General features: G+C 45.6%; 1 protein-coding gene across 1 annotated transcript in view; it reads left to right on the forward strand.

The window, feature by feature from the left end:
- Positions 1–1061: 1061 nt before the first annotated feature.
- RASGEF1C (RasGEF domain family member 1C) overlaps positions 1062–19766 on the forward strand; it is a 46162-nt gene continuing 27457 nt past the window's right edge. Inside the window, exons 1-4 of the mRNA XM_077824715.1 lie at positions 1062–1238; positions 3172–3294; positions 6383–6520; positions 17371–17583. Coding sequence (XP_077680841.1) covers positions 1062–1238; positions 3172–3294; positions 6383–6520; positions 17371–17583 — 651 coding nt within the window. The remainder of the gene's footprint in view (positions 1239–3171; positions 3295–6382; positions 6521–17370; positions 17584–19766) is intronic.

Consider the following 19766-nt stretch of genomic DNA (forward strand, 5'->3'; position numbering starts at 1 on the left):
CATTGACACCCCTAAATAAGTTGCCTGGTTTTCAAATGTGCTGAGCACCCAGCAGCTGTTGTTAAAGCCCGTGGGTGCTGAGTACCTTTGAAATTAAGACACTTATGTGGCTCAATGTGGACCTAGGAACATAATTTCAGGCATCCAGTTTTGAAAATCTTGGCCTAAATAATGCTAATGCCTTCTCTGGTCCTTTCCCACATTCCTATTATTCCTTCTATTTCCATGTTTGCTTCTTTTGTTTCCTTTGTATTCCTTCCTTTTTTTCCTCTACAGCTCCCACACTCTGTTCCTCTGCCTCCCCTCCCAACACCATCTCCATCTCACCTCTCATAGTATCCCTACCGTACTTCTCTCCACCTGACGTGCTGCTCCTTCCTCACTGTTCGCTCTCACCCTGCATCCACTCACTCATCTCCTGAGAACCACAGAATCGTCAGCCTTTCCCCCAAGACCCTTATCCAGCAAGCCAGAGGTGAAACCCCTCCCCTTTCTCCTACTCCGCATGTTAGCAATAGCTCCACGGGCATGAAGAACCAGCCGCCACTTGCTCCAGGGGACATGGAAATTCCAGCCTACAGCCTCCAACTGTCTCCTGGGGAGTCCTGGGTTTCAAGCCCAAGCGTTTCCCTTCCTAGATGGGAATCTCCAGGGCCTAAAGCAGGAGGCGAACAGGATCTTCTTTAAAGGGCCTATGGTGTACCAAATTCCTGCAAACTTTCTCCACTACTGTCTGCTGGGTGGGCTCGAGGTAGTTTGGGCGCTCTCTTCAGTCAGATGCCCTAGGCAGGTGCCGCCGTCTTCTCTTCCTAAAACTGTAGCTGAGTGTTCTGTGCTCAAGCAGTAACTTTCCGAAAGCAGATGTGGTGCAGAAGCAATGCTGCATGTGAAGAAGGACATCACACAGCCGTGAAATCATGCTGGTTTTGTAAACAGAAACCCTCCTTGGTCTCATTAATGGCTGGGGGCGTTTTAATTGGAAAGGGAAGCTGTTCGAGTTTACGGGAGTAGATCAGATCGCTCTGGTCTCTGACACGAATCTCTCTCTGTTTCAGGGAGGCATGCCCCAAACCCTGAGTTCTATCAGTATGTTCACCCCCTGTGGCTTCAGTCCTCATCTGCACTCAGCAAAAGAAGATGATCAAGGGGGACTGATCTTCCAGGATGGAAACCTTGCCTCCGCATCTCTTGATGCTTTGATCCAACATCTTATACCTACAACTGATTACTACCCTGAAGTAAGCAATTCATAGTATAGTAAACAGTTTAATTTTGTTGACTTGGGGCAGCGCTTTATGCAACAATGTAAATGCATGGGTTTTGAATCAAGAGAGATTATTTAAAGCGGCCTACAATTAAAGCTTGGCAAATTGATGCATTGCTTTAAATGCCGTTGAACAGCTTTGTGATTAAGTTTCCATGAGAGAGCTTCAGGTTGGGGATCTGTTGCTTTAAATAAGACACCAAGAAGTAAAGCTCTGGTGTTGACGAATTAGTGAGCTGGCGCGTGGGGGCAAAACAGAAGAGCATCCTGGAGGGGTTTAGTGCTAGACTGAAGCAAAAAACAGCTCTAAGCCAGAACAGACAGTAAATTTGCAGAACTTCAGCAATTGCTAAAATTGCCCAGGCTTCTGTGTGTGAGAGGCATTCCCCTACTGAAAATAGAGCCACGGTTCATGCCCATTCATAATAATCACCTAGGATGTATTGTGCCCAACGTTCTTACAGTCTCTGGGCCCAAGGGCCCATATGACTGTCCTGATCTGCGTTCCACCAATGTAAATCCAGAGTAACTCCACTGATGCATTGAGAATCTAATCCAAGAAGCTAAATCCTCCTCTTTTGCACTAATGCAGTCGATTGACTTCAGTGGATTTTCACAGCCCCAGAGGAATTGAGGGAAGAATTTGACTGGAAGACTTTTCAGTGCTAATGTGTCCCAGCGGGATGACTTGTATTATGAAGAATCATAGAGTGTGACTGACTTCTGCGGAGCTATAAAGTTATCAGTGCAGTACAGGCAGTGTCTTACATTAGCAATTGCTCTGTTTGTGATCACCTGAACATAAACAGATGAATTGAAAAATGAGAAAAGCAATTAAACTAGGTCATGGACACATTCGGTTGTTGGGTTTTTAGTAGTCCCAATATGATGTGAAATATTTCATGAGCTGTTCAGGAACATTGGTGGCGCTGCCCGATGGTAACCCAGGCCGCCTGGGGGTTATGGACCCAAAGCAACTTTGCACAATATTTTAAGGATTCTCACTTGAGATTCATGCATATGCTTTAAACTCACGGTACAAATATATTTGTAAACAATTGAACCGCATACTTCACAGACCTGCCCCTCCACAGTGGCAGTGACTCGTAGGGCTGCTGATGACATTCCTACAGCTTGGCCTCTAAAACCAATTCTGGAAAGTTGCTAGAGTAAATCTTACCAAATGCTGGCAGGGCGAGCCCTGCAATCTAGTGACAGATCATTGCCATGAGTTTGGGTGCCTGGGCTGGCAAGAGTTGGAAGTGAGAGTTATAGAGGTAGCACACGCTGCTGTTGGGAGAAGGGTTTAAATCACAAGGAGTAAAAAGACTGACATAAGAGAGGAAGGATGGTCCAGTGGTTATGGTGCTAGTGTGGGACTTGGGAGAACTGAGTTCATTTCCCTGCTCTGCTACAGGCTTCTTGTCTGACCCTGGATTAGTCACTTAGTCTCTGTGCCTCAGTTTCCCATCTGTAAAATGGGGATAATTGCACTGCCCTACCTCACAGGGGTGACATGAGAATAAAGGCACTCAAGACTGTGAGGTGCTCAGATATATGATAATGGGGCTATGAAAGATGTAATAAAGTCTGTTGTCAAGGTCAGAAATCCATGCATCTTTTAGACATATGCTCTTCTCATTTGCACCAGTGCAATCCCACTGCCTTCAGTGTAATGGAAGAGATGTTTAGAAAGTATAGTTTAAACTTCTTTATGTATGCAAATATACGTAAACTCAAGGCAGAGAGTGGACTCTAGTGACTGCATACTTGTAACCTGAGGAATCAGCAACATCTCTGTCTGGTGACAAGGAGAAAATCTAAATATGGATTTCAAGATATTTTCTGGTAAATCTTACACACTGTACAGCTGTCTTAAAGTAGGACTGACTGTTTCATTTCCCCAGAAGGCCTATATCTTTACATTCCTGCTGAGTTCAAGACTCTTCATTGAACCTCATGAACTTTTGTCCCGAGTTTGTCACAAGTGCATTGAGCAGCAGCGACTGGACGACCCGGTGCTGGATAAGGTTAGTTCAGTTCTACCACGGGAAGGTTTGTGACATTTGCAAAGAGCAGAGAGCTCTAGGGCTGATGGAAAACGCTGCTGATTTTGTCTTTAATGCATCTGTCCTCCTGTCTCCTCCCTGTTTGAATGTTACCAGTCCCATATGGGTTATTGTTGTTCCTGAGAACCTGACATAGTGGCATCCTATTAATACCATCAATAACCAAGAGCAGAGCTCCAGGCACTAGTCCCTCCAAATAGTCTTCTAACCTCCCTTCCCCTCCCCCACCCCGTCTCAGACTTCCCAGGTGATCTCCCTTCTTACTTCTTTAAGGCTCTGATCAGGCCTACAGGATGCAAGGAGGTAGGATTTAAACTGCACGCTGTCAATTGCCCATGTCAGCAAACCATTGTCTTTCCCGTTTTTACTTAATACGTCTGGCCTTTTGCTTTCTTGCTTCTGGTACAGTATGTAACAATTCCTTTCAGGCTTACCTGCCACTGTGATCTCCAAATAATAGCATGCAACTACCCATTAACCTTCCGGTCTCTGTTCTGACAGATCATTCTTACAGCTGGCTATATCTAGCACACTAGGAACCATGTTTAAGTAATAGTAAGGTTGTGACAAGCTAACAGAATGACAAAATCCAAGCTGTTTTTGCATCTTAGCTCATCCTGTTGTGCCAGAGAATTGTAGCAGATTCTGATATGGTATGTAACCATATACACTCGTCCTCTGGCAGTGCCTATGAGGAGGTTGGAATTGAGAAGATTAACTCATCCAGTGCCAGATTCCATCACAACTTTCATGAGCTTGTCAATGAGGAGTTACCCAGTACATCGGAGGTGTGTTTTGTCCCAGATGGCACGTTGGTTGATGTCAGGCCTGGTGGAGCGGAGAAGATTGTGCATCAGTCATTTGATACTATTGTTACTGAAATACCAGAATGATAAAAATTATTGGCAGGATCATCATCTCTTGCTTTCAAACTGGTAATCTCTGCATTGGCTCAAGATTTATGCAACTGCATGAAACCATTAACCTGAGAACACTTTGTTACATTATGGCCCCGATACTCATCCCCACCCTCCAAATCTGTGCACCCACTTTTGCACAGGCTGCTGATTGCATGTGTAAAAGCAGTCACCTCTCCAAGTGCCTGACTTGCACATGAAAATTGCTGCTTCTGTGCGCAATAGAAATATCTGCTTGTGTTTGCAAAGTCTGAAACAATGGCTCTGAGGTGTGAAGTGCTGTACTCATTTACATGGGTGCTAACCCGGGTGCCACTTATGGTCATTTCAATGTGAGCATTGTTAAGTATTCCACAGCTCATCAGAGCTTGTAAGAAAAGAGAGGAAGTATCATATTATGAAGATCTACCCCATCTACCTTGAGAGGGAGCTCATTTTGGGTAGGCCTGGTGCAGGGAAAGGGGGCCCCGTTGATTTGATTTCCCTAGGGTGGGGCTAAGCTTTCAAATTTTGGGAAGACCTGCTTATGAGCATCCTTCCCACCCAGCCTCAGTAGCAAATACTCTCTTGAGTCATGTCCTGTGACCAGCATAAACGTCTCTCCTTCAGTCTGTAAGCTTAGTAAGCATCAGTTTACCCAGCTGGACCAAAAAATACTCCCAAATCCTTGCAATTCCCACCAGAGCCTTCTCCATAATAGCCACTTGCTGGTACTTGAGCATGTGTCTGCTAATGCTAGCTGGCAGTGACTATTGATAGAGCTGTGGTACATTGAAACCTGTTATTGGCGGGAAGCTGAAATACGCATTTTAACCAACTTCTTCAGAAAGCAGAAGGCTGTGGAGCAGAACTCTCTAATTTTCCCTGATTACAGGGTGCACGTTCGTTTCCCCGCTGCATGCTCCCGAGGCGAGCTGTTGGGTTTGGTCCAGGTTTTCTGTAAATAAAAGTGTAGCCGCTGTTTACAGCGGTGGCTCTGCACCTTTCCAGCCGACTCCATCCCCTTCAAGAGTCGGATTTGTCTTGCGGATCCCCAAGTTCCTCCTCACTTAAAAACGACTTGCTTACAAAATCTGACATAAAAATACAAAAGTATCACAGCACCTTATTACTGACAAATGGCTGCCTTTCTCATTCTTACCCTATAATTATAAAATAAATCAATGGGTATATACGTATTGTACTTACATTTCAGCGTATAGTATATAGAGCCGTATAAACAAGTCATTCCTTGTCTGTATGAAATTTTAGTTTGTACTGACGTTGCTACTGCTTTTTATGTCGCCTGTTGTAAAAGTAGGCAGATATCCTCTGGGTGAGCTGATGTATCCCCAGGGTAAGCATACCTCTGGTTGAGAATCACTGGTTTAGAGCAATTTGCTCTGCCTGTTGTCTTGGATTATGGAAATATAAAACTTTGGAAGCAACATGCATTAAAAGCTGTTGCACTGACGTTCTCCCCCACCAATATCCCCAAACTCGTCTGACAGTCGCATAATCAGATACATCTAGACCCGCTCAGAATTGGCTGCAGGTCCATATGATATGAGTTTGTGTTCTCTTTGTCTTGCCCAGCCCTCCTTCCTGATGGCTTATTCCATGAGAAGTGGACAGCATTATCAGTAATCGGAGATGCAGTAAAGCTGCCAAATTAACTGTGTTGTATCTTACCAGAAAGCAAAGAAGCAAAAGAATCATCTGTTTGTTGACTCAAGAAACACTTTGCAACCATTTTTTTCCCCAGCCAAATGATTGCAGTATGAGAGGGGGAGGTAGGGGAGGAATGTATGTATGTACATTTTTTAAAAAGGTCAGATCTTTTAAAATAAGGTATCACAGTTGCACCAACAAAATGTGTCCATCCAATCACAAACAGGCAATTGCATGTGCAAAATACATAAATCTGCATGTATAACAGACAGTTGTGCATGCAGAGAGGCATGTGTATATTTTGCATCAGAAATGTGTCATTTGTGTACCAGATTACTTGTTTGCATATGAGCAGATTTTGCTGGTGCAACCATAAGTGCCTTCTTTGAAAATCTGGCCCCAAACTCAGTTCAGCAGGCATTTATCAGAACTTTGTTGAATGTGCTTTCAATCAGTATCTATTACTCTTGTCTCTGTTCCAGGCGCGGATCAGAAAATTTGGGCCTAAACTCCTACAGTTGTTGACAGAATGGACAGAAACTTTCCCCTATGATTTTCAGGAAGAGCGGATGATTGGCCATTTGAAAGACATGATTGACAGGATAGCCCCGTGTGACGAGGTGAGGATGAGATTTCTCAAGAACTTGCATGCACAGGGGACACTGATCTGATCTGTTCCTATTGCTGAAGACTTTTACGAGGGAACCCAGATTCTGCTCTGTTTTGCTGGTAAAACCCATAGTAGATCTATTGAAATCAATGTCTGTCTGTCTATCTAGGTACTCATATAGCCATAGAATAGGCACCCCACAGTCATTAATGGCTTTTTGTCATCTTTTTTCACTAGCAAACCCAGTGGGGTTTTGGTTCAGAGATTTCATCATTGAGCTGATTAATATTGCGGAGGCAGGATCCAGAAACAGAACCAATACAGAACATCAGATTCAGATCATGGCCTGACTAATGTCACTGGGATTCACAATGAAGACCAAAAGGTCAATGGGCCAGAATGTTAGCTCATTTTGTATCTTGTTCACTTTAGGCCGTAAAAATTAAGGCTCAGTATAAAACCATCAAGGGTTGGACAGTGTTTTAGGGATCCCCCTTATTGGCTCGATAGAGTGGCTTGGGGGAGATTTTAAACACTGGAAAATGAGCTGAAAGGGGCTCCTCTGAAAGTGACAAAATCTGAATGATACCTAGCACTTATCAGGCCAGATTCACACCTGAGTTATGCTGGCAGAAGCTGGTGTGAACTGGGGCACAGAGCCTACATTTCCCTTTTTCTAGGAGTGAGCGGGTAAAGGACCAGTGCCACCTGAAATCTGAGCACTGCTGGCCAGGGAGAGGGCATGGCCTAGTGACAAACCTATGATGGTGATTGTATGATAGGGATGCTTGTGATGGTAGGAGCAGGGCTCAACAGCCCTGCGGCTCGCTTCCGGTTTATGTTGTATATTCCTATAGCTCATACTTCAGGATTTCAGCTGGATCGGGAAGCAATTTTTTCTCCCGGTGTATTCTGTTGGGTTTTTTTTCTGTAAATCTCCTTCCTGTGAAGCACCAGGATGACCATGGCTGGAGATGAGACAATGGTGCCACCTGGCCCACCCTGCCCAAGCATCCTCTCTTTCAGGTGCTAGCTGATTCTTGCTCACATGCTCAGGGTCTAACTCAGGGGCAGGCAAACTTTCTGGCCTGTGGGCCACACTGGGTTTCAGAAATTGTATGGAGGGCCGGTTAGGGGAGGCTGCGCCCCTGCCCCCTCCTTGCTTCTCACCCCCTGACGGCACCCCCGGGACTCCTGCCCCATCCAACACACCCCCCCGCCCCATCCACACCCTCCCCCGCTCTCTAGCCCAGGCTGCCTCTCAGAATCAGGAACCATTTTTCTGTTTAACCCCTAACCCCACCGCCCCCGGAGCACCCAAAACATATGAATGCCTGTCTCTGATCCAGCACAGGCACTGGAAGCTCCCCTCTGAGGATCCCCCGGCAGAGGGGACTGAAAATGCAAATGTGGTTTGAAAAATTCAACTTGTGCCTTCACAGGTGGCATGCAACCTAGCCGTGTGGGGCAGTATGGAAAATACCTCAGCGCTGCCACTGCCGGCCTTAGCGTTAATTAGCTGTGTCACCCCAGGGGCCGGCGGATAACCCTGGGATTATAGCAATTAAAATGCCACGTACACTGAAAAATTTAATTCCTCGGGAAAGAAGCAGCCACAGATCCACACCTGGGATAATCTGCACAGACCTTCCTCCCCACTGACACGTCTTCAAAAAATGTCTGGATAAGGGCCTCTCTTTTCACTGGGGACCTGATTCTGTAAATGCTACTCCCATAAAATTCCCCATTGATCTCCATGGGAGTTTTGCATAAGAACTGCAGGAGCAGGGTCCTTAGTTTGCCTGCAAAGTTTATTCCTTATGCTGATTAACAACAGTACTTGAATGTAATTACAAATGGGGTGTGGTGTAATTACAAATGGGGTGTGCTCGCTTCTTCTAAAGCTTCACCCTGGCTATTGCAATTGCACCGCATCACACTAGATACACTGGCCTGACAAGATGCTAATTGTAAGACCATAGATAGTCGGCATGATGCCCTAGATGTAGTCAGTTGATATTAATGGGAGTCGTGCTCCTAAATCCACTTGCGCTTGGCTGTAAGTGGTGATCACATGCTAAATCTACTGCATTGTACTGAATATTAATCCGAGATGTGAAACACAGAGGTTCCTGTGAAGTAAAATGCTGACTGCAAATGAAGGTAGCATTAACCTCTGGATTTTATCTGGTACAGGAATTAGTTGCAATAAACAGTGAACCTGCTGTTTCTAAGTCATTTGCAAATGCATATGCTTCTGGGGAGGAAATTAAAGCCTAAAACCAAACAACGTCTTTTATGAGAGTTGCATTACGTGACCTGGAATATAAAAGCCTGTATGTGACTGGTAATACAACCTGAAGTATTTCCCAGATGCTTTACAACTGTTTGGTGAAATGCAGCCTCTTTGGGGGGCAGAAAGTGGCACTTCTTAACTGAACACAGCAACTTGTGGTCTATTATGCTGGAAGCCAGACTAGATGATCATAGTGGTCCCTTCTGGCCTTTAAAACCCATTAACTTTATCCATAGCAGAGTGGAACAGAGCAGTGGAGAGATGGTATGCCTGTGGGACTTGAATTCAGATTCAGGGGTCTGGCCTTGAAATAAATTCAGAAGCCAAGTAATATTAAAAATAGCACAAAGCCCATGCAGATGATAAGGAAAAGGGCTAATAGTGCATTGAGAGTCTTTAATTACTGCTAGGTTAACCATGGGATGTGGAGAAGTTCAATGTCCATTGGCTGCATCCAGGCTCATTCTAGGCTTTAGGCCACAGATGTGGGCAGTCCAGTTAAAAAAACAAAACAAAACTGTAGGATTGAAAGAGAAAGGAAAGGAAATATGCCTCTTCCATCCACATGAAACAGGAGAGAAATGGAAGCAGCTGCTGTTGGGCTGGGCTGGCATAGCCACTGACAATGCACTGGCTGGTTGTACACTGGCATCGCTACCCTGGTTTGGCTGGCCAGGAGGCCACCATAAATAAAATGCCAGGAGAAGAGAGTGGGGGTGGGGGACTGCGTGATTGTTGAATGGAGCCTGGATGCAAGGGAGCACAGGGGGAGTACCAGGGACACACTGCTCCCATAAAGGCCTCCCCATACATGACCATGACCCACCCCATGAAGGAGACACCCCAGGCAGCACTGGGTATCTGGGCTGGTCCTGTGGCCAGTTTTGCTGGAACCTCACCCAGCCCAATGGCACAGTTTGGGATGGGAGTCTCTCACAGATTTCCTCCTCCTTTGTCTCTGCTTTCACAAATAAACCTTAGCCAGACTGACCTTTTTTTACTGCTACTTATAAATTGCAATGTACATGTTAACAGCGCAAAGCTGGCAGTGTGTCTCATAAATGATACTGCTCTACTGAAATGCAGCCATCTCCGGGGTGGAGCGTGTACCCCAGCCTGGGTACAGTGTGCTGCACGTAGAGTGCAGGGAAATTTTGGCCAAGGACACTGGGGGAAACCCCTTGACCTTACAAAAATTGCTTTGGGGTCTTTAATACCCATGCGATTGGAGAGGACAAAGATCCCCACAGAATAAATTGCATAGTGTTCAGCTTACCTGCATCAGAAGGTGTGAGACGTCATGTAACGGTGCACGGTCAGGAGCAGAGTGGAGACAGGTCTTAGTGTCAGTCTTATTGTTGACTGCAGGCTACAGACAGGATAGGACCCCTCCTTCCCTTAAAACTAATGGAGATTCCCCCTTAGCTAATAGAGACAATCTTCAGCAACCTGGAGGGTTGCAGACAGAAATACACTATCTGGGCCAGATCCTCAGCTAGTGCAAACAGGCACATTGACTGGAGTGAAGCTGTGCCCGTTTACACTAGCTGGGGATCTGGCTCATTAGGTGTTCTGGACTGTTATACTTCGGTATCAGTTTGTTCAGCACTCGCATGCCAGTGTACTTATGCCAGAGGAGAGGGATGGGCATGGGTGAGGACTGTGTTGGGGTCAGGAGGGGTTTCTAACATTGTTTCTGCAAAGGGGAGCTTTCCCTTTGTTTTTAGCCATAATTGTCCAGAATCTGCTCCCGCTGTGGTCACTGAAAGTTTTCCCACTGACCACTCTGAGATTAGGGCTGGGCCCAACAGATGTGGGAATCCTTTCTCCTCCCTTCTCTGTGGAGGGAAAATGTCTTAGGAACATGCCATTGCAAGAAAATAACATTTAAAGCTCGGGCAGCAGTAAATTGTGACTGTACTTTGAGATCTGCACTTAGAATACTGAGTGATAAGCTTATTCTGAACGGAGCAGGGACATATCCTTTTGAGGCACAGAGTCTGCTGTCACTTACATCCTGGAATTATCCCTGTGCAAGTCACCTGGGAGAGGAGAATCAGACCCCGTACCTGAAATACATGGATGGGAGAGACTGATTCTGAATGGCAAATGAAGAGCCATGTTATGGAGAGAACTGTCACATCTTAAATCAGAGTCAGATGTTCATGAATGTTCTGGGCTGGAATAATTAACACGTCTTTAAGATTTGCAGCAGTTGTAGGAAGATCTCTAAGGCAGCTGGCCTCCATTCAACCACCTGCTGTTACCTGCAACAGGACCCTTTTACAAAAAGCCTGTCTCTTCCACAGGAGTTCAAACTCAATACACAGTGGAAATAACTCCTATTTCTAAGCATTTCTAGTGAGTCCAGGTAAAAATCCAAGGTTGACATTACCCTACATGTTTTAGGCTCAGTTTAAAGGGACCGCATTCGCCCTGCCTGATTCCAATATAGTGGGAAAAGCCTTCCATGCTCTGAATGGGATTTCCAGGTTTTATCACTGCTTGATCACTGCCGGCCACATTGAGGACTGCCGCTGGGAGCGTGCCTCACAGCCCAGGTAGACGCTTGGTCTGGGAGTGAAGTTAACGGTAGACTCCCAAATTGCTTCATCATAACCAGTTTTGGAGTCCAACATGCAGCATACATCCTCTCTGGCCCTGACACGCAGCCCTCCTGCCCCCATCCCGTCTTTTGCTCTACAGGCACCAGCAGTGAAAGATACGTGCTGAAGGTCAGCAGGAGTAGTTGACTAGGCCATGAGCTTTGCAGTGAAGCATGTGGAGTAGCCACTGCTACACTATGTTGCTTATTATTATTATTATTGGGAGCACTCTGATTCCTGTGTTGTACCTGTGCAGCTCCTCTTTCCGAGCATTGGAGTTGTTCCTGTCTGACTAAGGGGAGAGGAGGGCTTCTGCAGATAGTTAAACAGTTTACTCCACTCTCCTGCCAGTTGACTAAGAAGGGGATTTGTGTCCACCGATCTTTTGTAGTCGAAGGAAGAAGCTGCCGGAAATATGTCAACGTCATATAGTAGAGTAATTTGGAAAGGAAGGAACAGGAGGGAGGCTAGGAACAGACGAGTTTTCTGCTGCAAGACATCTAATTAAAAATTGATACTTTATTTTAAGCAGCAGTGCTGAAAAAGAGCTAAAAACATGAGAGAGATTAGCCTTTGGCATATAAACTTTTACTACTTTGCCACATAAATGAAAGGCCCAGCCCTGAACAGTTGCTGTATGCCTGTAACTTCTGAGCCCCTGCACCTCCCGTTCCCTTTGCTGGGAGCTGGGAGGTGTCCCGGGGGAGCTCAGTGCATCTCTGAATCTGGCCCAAATCATTGTTGTTTCAAATATTAATGTGAGCTGTAATTACAAGAGATTATGCCTGAACAAACGCTGTAATTAACTTAAGGAAGAACTCCCATCCTACAGATGCAAATTTCCTTTTGGAGAAACAGCATGAAAGAGGCACCGTGCTGTTGGTTGTGCTTGTTTGAAAGAAAGCTGCCAGCACTATGAATCTCAGAAATCGGAGATGGAAAGGAGCTATTAGGTCATCTAGTCCATTCCCTTAGGCTACTGCAGGATTTTCCCCTACAGGATATTCTCCTGTCCTTTGTACAGTCTGGTTTCTAAGGGCTCTGTGTAGTGTTCATAAAGGTACACATGCTGAGAATGGTTGCTTGCCATGTGTTGTGATTTGCATTTAGAGAGAGAAGTTTTAATTAAAATTTTGAGCTCCTGAGCCACCTGCGGGGCTCTGTCTTCTGAAGATTCCTGGTTAAGAATTAAACATTTTGTTTAAATATTACACAATAGCACTCTTCTTTTAATTGTTAAGCTAGCAGCAAAGCAGCGTAGGATGGCATGCTCTCTAGTCTAGCACTTAGCTCCCATATCATCAAGTGTCACTTTGTGGCAAGATGTTTACCAGCAGGAGTATTCCAAAATATAGTGTTGAATCTAATTTAAAACGTTATTTTCAGTTGCTGATTACAGTTTAAACAAGGCTGGAAATCCTTCTGTGGTGGCAAAAGCTATAAGGCAGTTCACAAATACAAGGAAATGCACTGAGCAAAATGAGTGTAACTCTCTTTTTTCAATGAGTTTCTTGGAGAAATTTTATTTAGAAATATTCCTGCTTATGTATGTTCAGTGTCACTCTCTTCTTTATATATTATCTGGGACATTTATATGAATCTTTGTTTTCTGTGGCCTATTTCTACATCTGTGTGAAATGTTCACTACAAAAGCGGGGAAACTACAAATGTAGACCAAGGTTTGTGAAAAGGTTTGCTAATGTTCCTGAATTCTTCAAGCAATGCTGGGTTAGTTTATTGCTTTGCATAAAAACAGTCAGGAATTGGTTATCCTAGAGGTAGGATACATAAAATTTTTGTCAAAACATTTTATTTGAATGGAAAATTGGATTTTCAACTGAGTGAAACATTTTTCCAAACATTGTCTGCTTTCTGTAGACTTTTTCTTTCTGAAAAACAAATGCCCCAAAACCAAAATACTTCAGTCAAAAATGGAAATATTTTGATTTCCAGCCAAAATGTCTTGGTATTTGAATTTCTACTGAAAAATCAACATTTTCTGCAGGGAGAGAGAAACCCATTTTTCAACCAGATCGTCACTGAGATTCAAAACCAGCAGAGACGTGTGCAAGCCCATATGGGCATAAACCACAGAAAGTGTTCAGACACCCTTCACTGCTCCAGAGCCAGCCCAGTCTGCGGTAACCAAAAGCTCTGCCTTCTGGGCACCTGGTGACATATGAGAGAGAAGTTTGGTGAGCTCTGTTGCATCAGAGCCAGTAAGCAGCGTGCTGGAAAAATCTTTGTTATCTAACGAAACAAAGGTTCTTGTTTTCATAGAAGTAGCCTTAGTAACAAAGGCCTTGTAAAAAGAAAAGGAGGACTTGTGGCACCTTAGAGACTAACCAATTTATTTGAGCATGAGCTTTCGTGAGCTACAGCTCACTTCATCGGATGCATACGAAAGCTCATGCTCAAATAAATTGGTTAGTCTCTAAGGTGCCACAAGTCCTCCTTTTCTTTTTGCGAATACAGACTAACATGGCTGTTACTCTGAAAGGCCTTGTAAACACTACAAAGTTTTGTTGGCAAAAGCTGCCTTTTGCCGGCAAAACAGGGGAGGTGTCCACACTACAAAGCTACTATTGGTGGCAAAACTCTGCTGTTTTGCCGACAAAACCAAACCACCTCAACGAGAAGCATAAAGCTTTTTGCCGAAAAGTTAAACCGACAACGCATCAGTGTAGACACCGCTGTTAGTTTTGTCGACAGAACTGGCTTTCACCAGTATCCCACAATGCCTGCCATGACCGCTCTGCTCACTGTGTTGATCTCTGCTGCCCTGCAGGCATGCACCCCTCCCCTTTCAAAGCTCCAGGAAGTGTCTGACAGCTGAGTGTGCTGCTCCCTTTGGGAAACAAAGAGCAAAGCATTAATGTGGAATGCTCCTGTTCTGCCCGGCAAGAGGAACACAGGGGTCGATTGCTGCTGCAGAGAGCCGGGGAATTGCTGGGCTGCTTTGACATTCCTCAGCACGGAGAGCTCACAGAGTTGCTTAGGATGCTGCTCCCAGCAGAGGCTGTGGGAGAACTCAGAGGGAATCACAGAACCATAGGCAGGCAGAGCGGGCTGCTTTGGGAGAGACTGCTGTGCTGAGCAGAGCTGGGGGCTGAGGTGTGGGGGGTGTTCATCTCCGCCCACCCCAGACACTCCATTCTTCCCCCCCCCCCCCCGGCCACACTTCAGTTGAAAAAGCCACTGACAATCTACTAGGATGGTCCCCGGAAGGATGGGATTGAGAAACCTGCATCATGTGACCCTGTGCCTGCCCCATGAGGCATTGCAAACCCTTCCCAAAGCACCTGGCAGCCAGTTGCACAGTGGGATAGCTGCCCACCATGCTGAGCTCTCTGGGTCGATGCAAGAGCTGCTAGTGTGGATGCGCTCTGCTGACACAAGGAGCTAGTGTGGACATGCAACAGTGATTTTAATTAAAGCGCTTTAATTAAGGCTATGTCTACACTACACAGCTTTTAGTGACACGGCCAAGTTGACACAGCCGCTGAAAGTCGGGCAGCGTAGCCGCTGTTTGTGCCGACAGAATACTTCCACCCCCAACGAGCGGCGTTCGCGTTGTCGACAGGACGCGTGTTCACACTGACACTTGCCGTGGCAAGACTTTTGTCTTTCGGGAGCTGGGGTGGCTAGCACCTCTGAACAACAAAAGTTTTGTCACTCAATTGCCAGTGTAGACATAGCCTAAAGCAGCATAACTTTTGCTGACACTACTTTGTAGTGTAGACAAGGCCAGAGAATGAAGAGAGAGGCAAAAAACCCAGTGATACCTAAGCAGCATTATTTTGAAATAGAATGCGTGTCCAGCGATTTCCAAGAGTTACCTACCCACCCCTCAAGGTCTTCACAGTATACTAGGCTCATCAGCTACTGATTCTTCCTAGCGTATGTGCAACAGCCCTCAGCTGGCACATGGCCTGAATTTGGTCCGCTGGTTGGATCATTAGCTTCCCCAGCCTGGGCTGGGTACTGATGGGGAGTGCAACGTGAATGCTGATTCATGCTCCCCAGCTACTGATTAAGGAATAGTAAAGCCAAATCCTGTTCACCTGACTTGCTGCAGTCCATTGAATGATGCAGGCTACTCACATGAGCAGAATGAGCAAACTCCGTATCTCTTTCCTTCTGTTAGAAAAGCCATTAACTGACAGAGAAATAATGAAAGTCTTATGGCAGGCTTTGAAGTGCTGTAGATGTGCTAGGGATTTGCAGCCTCTCACCTTGATTGTAGTGAAAGCAGAGTGGATGTAAGCACCTTATTTTATTCCTTGAAGTAATGAGCACATGGACCACACCCACTGAGCCTGGGCCCTGAGGAATTGCCCACTTAAAATGTGAGCGCCAGGAATACAAAACATTGATTGTGTCTCTTCCAAGGGGAAACTGCTATGTGAGATGTTCTTAGAATGTGTTTGGGAGGTTTGCCGGTGGTTACAGTGTAGCTGTGAGTGAACTGCAAAGCGGTCTTTAGATCCCAGATCATGTTTATGTAGCAACCTCCTTGAATGAATCATCTGCAGGATTGAACCCAGGGCCTCTCTGTCTAGAAACTCACGGTTTTACTGCTTAAACTGAAGGATCAAAGCTCAGAGGCAATTGCAGACTCAAACTGCTATTCCTAGTTTTGCCATAGAGGGGGACAAAGAGAGCTGCACTGTGTTAGCTCAGTAACATATAAAATATATGTAGGCTAAATTTTCTCCATTTGGATGAGGAGTAGGGGGTTCTCCTTCTTACAAGCAGCCAGATAAGTATCCCTCTGTAGCACATTAGAACGTGCTGTGAGGTATAGTTGCTAATAAGCCAGCTTGCAAACCATGCCCCAAGTGCCCATGGTGTGTGCAAGTGAGTAGGGACCAGCCCACCACAGCTGGGGGATGTGCTGCCATCAACAAACAGCGAGTGCACGCAGAACTTATGCTTAAAACAACAGCAAGGTGAGCCCACGGAGCATTGCCCTGCTCTGCCGTACTTCAGGATGCAGGGGAGGGGAGAGCTTTGTGTGGCCACGCGCAGCTAAGCTGAGCGGCTCCCAGGGATTTTCATCCTTGGAACATTTCACAGCTGTGAAATGTTCCCATCGATTCTGGCCTGGCCTTATTAAATGAAAATCTCTGTCTAGAGAATCCATCAAACCATTTCCCAGGTGTTTCAGTTTTACAGCATTTGCATCTGTCAGTCATGGGTGTGTTCCAAGAGCATTCCAGCCCCTCTTTCGTGACCCCCAGCTCCTCTAGGTTGCAGTATGACATGTAGCACCACATCTGACATCAGCCTAGGCTGCCCAGGAATGACTATGCCTCCTGAGTGTGTTGCTGTGATAGGAATTCAATAATATAAGCTTTGCTTAAAGAAATGAACTATTTGTGTATTAACTGCTCACATCTATGAAGTGCTCCGTCCTTCCTGACATGGCCGTCCATTGCAAGCAGCGAGCCCCGCTGTGTTGGGACGTTGTGCAAAACAGAGGGATGGAGAGAGCTATGAATAGCATTAGCCATGTTCATTATGACAAGCCATCGCTAAGAAGTAGAGTCCTTGGCATGGCAACTACTAAATGGAAATTAAGGGCCAACTTCTGCTGTCTGTTACAATTGGTCGAAATCTGGAGCTGCTCACTTTAGTGGCTCCACCTCTCTTTCCTGATCCTTTTATCATCCTTGCTGGCCAGTCTGTGGTGGCGCTGGTCAATGGGTTGGGCTGGCACAAGGGAGCACAGCTTGCTTGCACACCTGCCTGGAGGCTGATTCTGTGGTGCAGAGCTGGCGGGCAGAACTATAATTAAGTCGACTGGCTGTTCTGAAATCGTCTTGGTGAAAATCAGATGGTAGCCCAGTGCTAGTTTATGGATATTTTGGGGTAGGAAAATTAAAATACACCATTGTCGAGGCCTGTGGCTTTTGTATGTTTATCTCCTCCTTAGTTTTTGTTTTTCCTCTCCAGGCCTACTGGAAAAGGATGAATCAGCTTTTGCAAGCCCTGAATCAGAAGCTTGCAACCCTTAGCCACGGGCAGGAAGGAATAGTCAAGATCAATGCTGCTGTCTCTGACAAGCTGGTTGCCTTTAAAAGTAAACCGCCGTCAATTCAGAGAGAAATCCTGACCGTCTGTAGTGACCCTTACACTCTGGCTCAGCAGCTAACACATGTGGAATTGGTAAGTGCAACACATGTGGAATTCCTAACTTTGATTTCAAAGGTGGCATTTTAAAGCCCAGCAGTAGCTGTGTCGTCAAAACCCAAGTGAAATACATACGCTGCTGCAGCATAGTTAGCACAGTATCAATACTGCAGGAAGAAGCATGGTTAGTGGATTAGAGCGGAGGACTGAGAAGCAGGGTATGTGCGTCGTCCTGTGACTATGAGCAGGTCACTTAACCTCCTCCTCTCCCTCAGTTTGCTCATCTGCTTCCCAGTGAATTTAGTTCAGTTCCATTTGCAAAGTGCTTTGAGCCCCTTGAATGGAAGGTGCTGTGGAATGGCTGACCTCTTTCATCCCAATTTTGTTCCATATTCAAGCTTTTACATTGCTCAGACCCAATTTTCTGCTACACAAGCATCTTCGTTTGTTGGTGTTTTTCCTTCCTCAATTTCATAGACCTGAACTTATGAGACTTCAGGTACCTGTGCGCCCACCCAGTCGTACTGTCTCCCTTCTCCCCACCCAATCCACTCCTCAGCAGACTTCTGATGATTGTTGCTCCCTCTTCTGGCGGTGACGGGGGCAGTTTCTTCAAGGTGGTTGGGTGACCCGAAGCCTTCTCTCCCATGCAGTGTCAGGTTCACCGCATGGGTGTCCTACCTCCTCCTTTCAAAGATTATGTGAAAAAAAACCCAGGAGTCTGGTGGCACTTTAAAGACTAACAGATTTATTTGGGCATCAGATTATGTGGTGGTGCATCATAACCTCACTGCTGCTCCACAACGCTGCATCTGTCCTCAAACCTCTTGATACCCTTAAGCTTAAACCTGGGAGGGCACTGTTCACTTCTGGAGCCCTAAGCCTATTTTTCTCTGTTCACCTGAATGGAAAATAACTTTAAAGAAAAAAAAAAAGGTGAAACTGTGTAGGGATGAAGGGTTGGGGGGAATATTATGGAACTCGAAAGTTTTCTAATCCCACAGTTGGCCATATTCTACTCCTCCAAGAGGAATCTCTAGGAAGGAAACCCATGAATTATAGGCTTCATCTATAGGATCCACCAACCAAAAGGTTGGTTTTCAGCATATGTGACTTTGGCCCTCCTAGCTTTCTGGAGCTCTAACTAAACAGCACCAGAGACTGCGGAAGCCTTTTGTGGCAGGGTTTGTTTGTTTGTTTTTTTCCCCACAGAACAACTTGACTCTAAAATGAGATGATGTGACTGCAGTGATCCATGGTTGAGAATCACTGTACTAGTTCACAAGCCTGGGTCATAACGCACTGTGACTAAGCAGTTACCATTTGTGTTTGTTCAATAATTAAAGGCACCTACAGCCAGATTTTGAGTTTATTGTTTAACCATTTAAAGGCTGACACTGAGCTCATGGCAAGGGCCATTGTGTTCCAGCCTGGCTGCCACACTCTTCTATAGAGCTTTTTATCAGTAGACTCAAAGAGCTTTACAAAGGAGGTCAGTATCATTATTTCCATTTTACAGATGAGGAAACTGAGGCACACAGAGAGGAAGTGACTTGCCCAAGGTCACCCAACAGGCCAACAGAAGAGCTCGAACTAGAACCCAGGTCTCCGGAGACCCAGTCTGGTGCTCTACCCACTAGGCCACATTGGCATGATAATAACAAGAGGTAGCTAATGTAACTAATGTTCTATCCTACTTCCACATATTGGATAAAGTGTGACCTTGGGCACATGTGCAAGTCAAAGGGAGTGACACGAATGTAACCAAGATCAGAACTTGGCCTGTAGGGCTCAGTTCATTAAGAACTTAGTAGCAGACAGCCTTGGTATAATCAGTTGTGATGCCGATGTCAACTCCTGTAAAATATCACATCCTACTTCATGCTTTCTAAATCCATTTGAAATGTATTGACAGACAGCAAATCCCAGAGACAAAGCTATGGGGCAGTAGGAAGTAGCTCTCTCCAGTGTAGAAGGAGAAGCTTTGTTAGCTGTAGGACAGGAGCACTCATCGTTTGCAATGATCATTCCTTTCCAAATGAAATGTCTCATTTCGACCAAACATGCAGAGCTAATGCCAAGCAAATATTACTTTGTGCTCCCTTTGAGCTTGTGTCAGGGAGCCTGATTCTTTGGGGAGCTAAACTGATATCCTGTGCAGGCAGGATCGCAAACACTAGCTTCTTTTTTAACCTGTAACGCCTCTTGCCATTCTAGTG

The sequence above is a fragment of the Eretmochelys imbricata genome, chromosome 8 (assembly GCF_965152235.1).
Source record: "Eretmochelys imbricata isolate rEreImb1 chromosome 8, rEreImb1.hap1, whole genome shotgun sequence".
Taxonomy (NCBI): domain Eukaryota; kingdom Metazoa; phylum Chordata; order Testudines; family Cheloniidae; genus Eretmochelys; species Eretmochelys imbricata.